The sequence below is a fragment of the Lolium perenne genome, chromosome 2 (assembly GCF_019359855.2).
Source record: "Lolium perenne isolate Kyuss_39 chromosome 2, Kyuss_2.0, whole genome shotgun sequence".
Classification (NCBI taxonomy): Eukaryota; Viridiplantae; Streptophyta; class Magnoliopsida; order Poales; family Poaceae; genus Lolium; species Lolium perenne.
Window position 1 is genome coordinate 62,221,580 of NC_067245.2, and position 2,483 is coordinate 62,224,062.

At 48.3% G+C, this 2,483-nt stretch overlaps 1 protein-coding gene across 1 annotated transcript; it reads left to right on the top strand.

Annotated features, from left to right (window-relative positions):
- The first annotated feature begins 1,283 nt into the window (after window positions 1–1,283).
- LOC127332766 (uncharacterized) lies at window positions 1,284–2,267 on the top strand. Its single transcript, XM_051359106.2, has one exon. The coding sequence runs from the start codon at window positions 1,335–1,337 to the stop codon at window positions 1,968–1,970; it is 636 nt and encodes a 211-aa protein (XP_051215066.1). The 5' UTR covers window positions 1,284–1,334; the 3' UTR covers window positions 1,971–2,267.
- The last annotated feature ends 216 nt before the right edge of the window (window positions 2,268–2,483 follow it).

The window sequence follows — 2,483 nt, forward strand, 5'->3', positions numbered from 1 at the left end:
TTTGCAAAAAAGTGAAAATTCGAATTTCTTAATTTCTCCGAATAGTAGGTTGATAACATACAAGAATCTGAAAGCAATTTTTTTTTTGAATTTTCTATCATTTTCTTTTGTATTTTACAAACCAAAAAAAGGCGATCCACAGGGGGGGTGGTGCAGGGTGCGTGGGAGTTAAAAAAAACTCGAAAAAACCTTTAATCGCGGTTGGGGACACCAACCGCGACTAAAGGGACTCCCTTTAGTCGCGGTTGGTGTCCCCAACCGGGACTAAAGGTTTTTCCGCCGGCCGCATCCCTCCATAGCCCTTTAGTCCCGCTTGGTGTTACCAACCGCGACTAAAGGGGTACCCTTTCGTCTCGGATGGAGCATTAGTCGCGGGTCGCCTCCCGAACCGCGACTAAAGCCTCCTTTAGTCGCGGTTCGAATATTTCCGGGACTAATGGAGGTGGACGGAAGCCTCTTTTTCTACTAGTGGACGTGCATGTGCATGTAATGGATGGGACATTAGCTACACTCCATGTACGTACTTAAGTAGCCCATCAACCACAAACCACAACCACTAGTGCAGATGAAAGAAAAAACCTCGAAAGCACCATCGCTTCACGCGTCGTCTCTGTTGCAACGCCGGGTGTTCTTGACCACATGCGGCAGCTGAAGTTAAGTTGCGTCAGACGTGTGCCGATGACTTAACACGACACGTACAGCAACCGTGGATCGACCTGAGACGCCGGTAGGAGCTCCTACACGAACACGCGCGCGAGATCCAACCAACCCTCACAAATTTAGTGCTCTGATGGTAGGTTCAGGCCGAATCAATCAGATAAGTGTAGCTGAACTGCCAGCCAACAAAGTACCAAATTATCCCAAAACAGTATAATTAAGTTCGGGGTGTGGTTTTGCTCTGGATGTTTCAGCGTATAGGCTAAGATTCCGGCCATATCAATGAGATGAAAATGAGATGCATCATGCCAGGTGAGCTTGACGTGTGATGTGGTGCAATCACCGGCCATATCATCACGCTGAGGTCTCAAATTTCAAACTAATTAAGCAACACCTAGCTAATCTTAGTAACTATGTATGGGTTAGGATCAAACACAAGCCGAACATTTCTTCACACAAACTGAAGTAAGTAAACAACTACCATAATGCAGGTGACCTACCAGGGATCCATGCTAGGTGCCATTGTTCAGTATGACCACTAGTCTCTACTGCAAACATGTAGAGAGATTTAAGTTCATTTAGCATGCTATAAATATCAGGCATTCTCTCATCTCCAAACCATCACAGGCAGAAGCAACTCCTCACATACACATAGACAAGAGCGCAAACCTTTCACCATGGAAGCTTGCCAGAACACACTGTCATCCCTTGTCTTCCTCGGGGTATTGCTGCTGCTCTCATGCAGTTCGAGCAGCGCAGCACGGCGCCTAGAGGAGGCCGTGCCTAAGGAGGAGCACTCACCACATCCCATGGTGCCGGAGCTGCCAAAGCCCGAACTCCCACCACACCCTGCTGTGCCCGAGCTGCCGAAGCCTGAACTACCTCACCCTGTCGTCCCAAAGGCGCCGGAAGTACCGCCCCACGCAGTACCAGAGATGCCAAAGGTGCCCGAAGTGCCACACCCTGCTGTGCCCGAGCTACCAAAGCCCGAGCTGCTGCCACACCCTGCAATGCCCGAGCTTCCCAAACCTGAGCTACCTCATCCAGTTGTCCCTGTGGTGCCAAAGGAGCATGAAGTCCCACACCCTGTCGTACCAGAGGCACCAAAGGAGCACGAAGTGCCCCATCCTGCCGTGCCTGAGCTGCCAAAGCCAGAAATTCCCCATCCTACCGTGCCCGAGCTGCCAAAGATGCCGGAATTGCCGCACCCCACCATGCCGGAGTCTCCAAAGCATGAACTGCCACCATTCCCCAAAGCCGAGCTTCCCCCGAAGCCTGAGTTCCACCTTCCAGAGCCAGAGACCAAGCCATGATCGGACTACCTACATCATCGGGAAGCTATCTAAGTTTTATATGTATACCAGATGCATGTGTGTGTGATTGTTATGTAAAAGTGTGTACTAGCTGTACATGTCGTTAGCCTGCGGTCGAGTTCGTGAGACGAGCTAGCTCTGTCATTACCAAGGAGCGTTATGTATTGAGTTTGAGTGGTGTTGCATGCATGTTGCATGTTGCAGCTGCTAGATCTGTTTTTAATACGTATATATGTGATACACGATGTATATGCATTGTATATACATGAGTAATGCATACATTATGGAGTTTTTGTACATGAGTCAGGCAAAGCTAAAACTTCAAATAATTTGGAAGGGAGGGAGTAGAAGAGTTCTAATCTGAATTCATATGCTTGGGAGTTCATACGTACTAGCTTTGTAGTGTGTCCTCGTCTCCTCTAGTCTTTTATCTGTCCACGCTTTTCTTTTGCAGTTTATCTTTTCATAGTTGAAGTGTGCTGATTTCTTACGTTTTCTAAAAGCTAAAGGAGT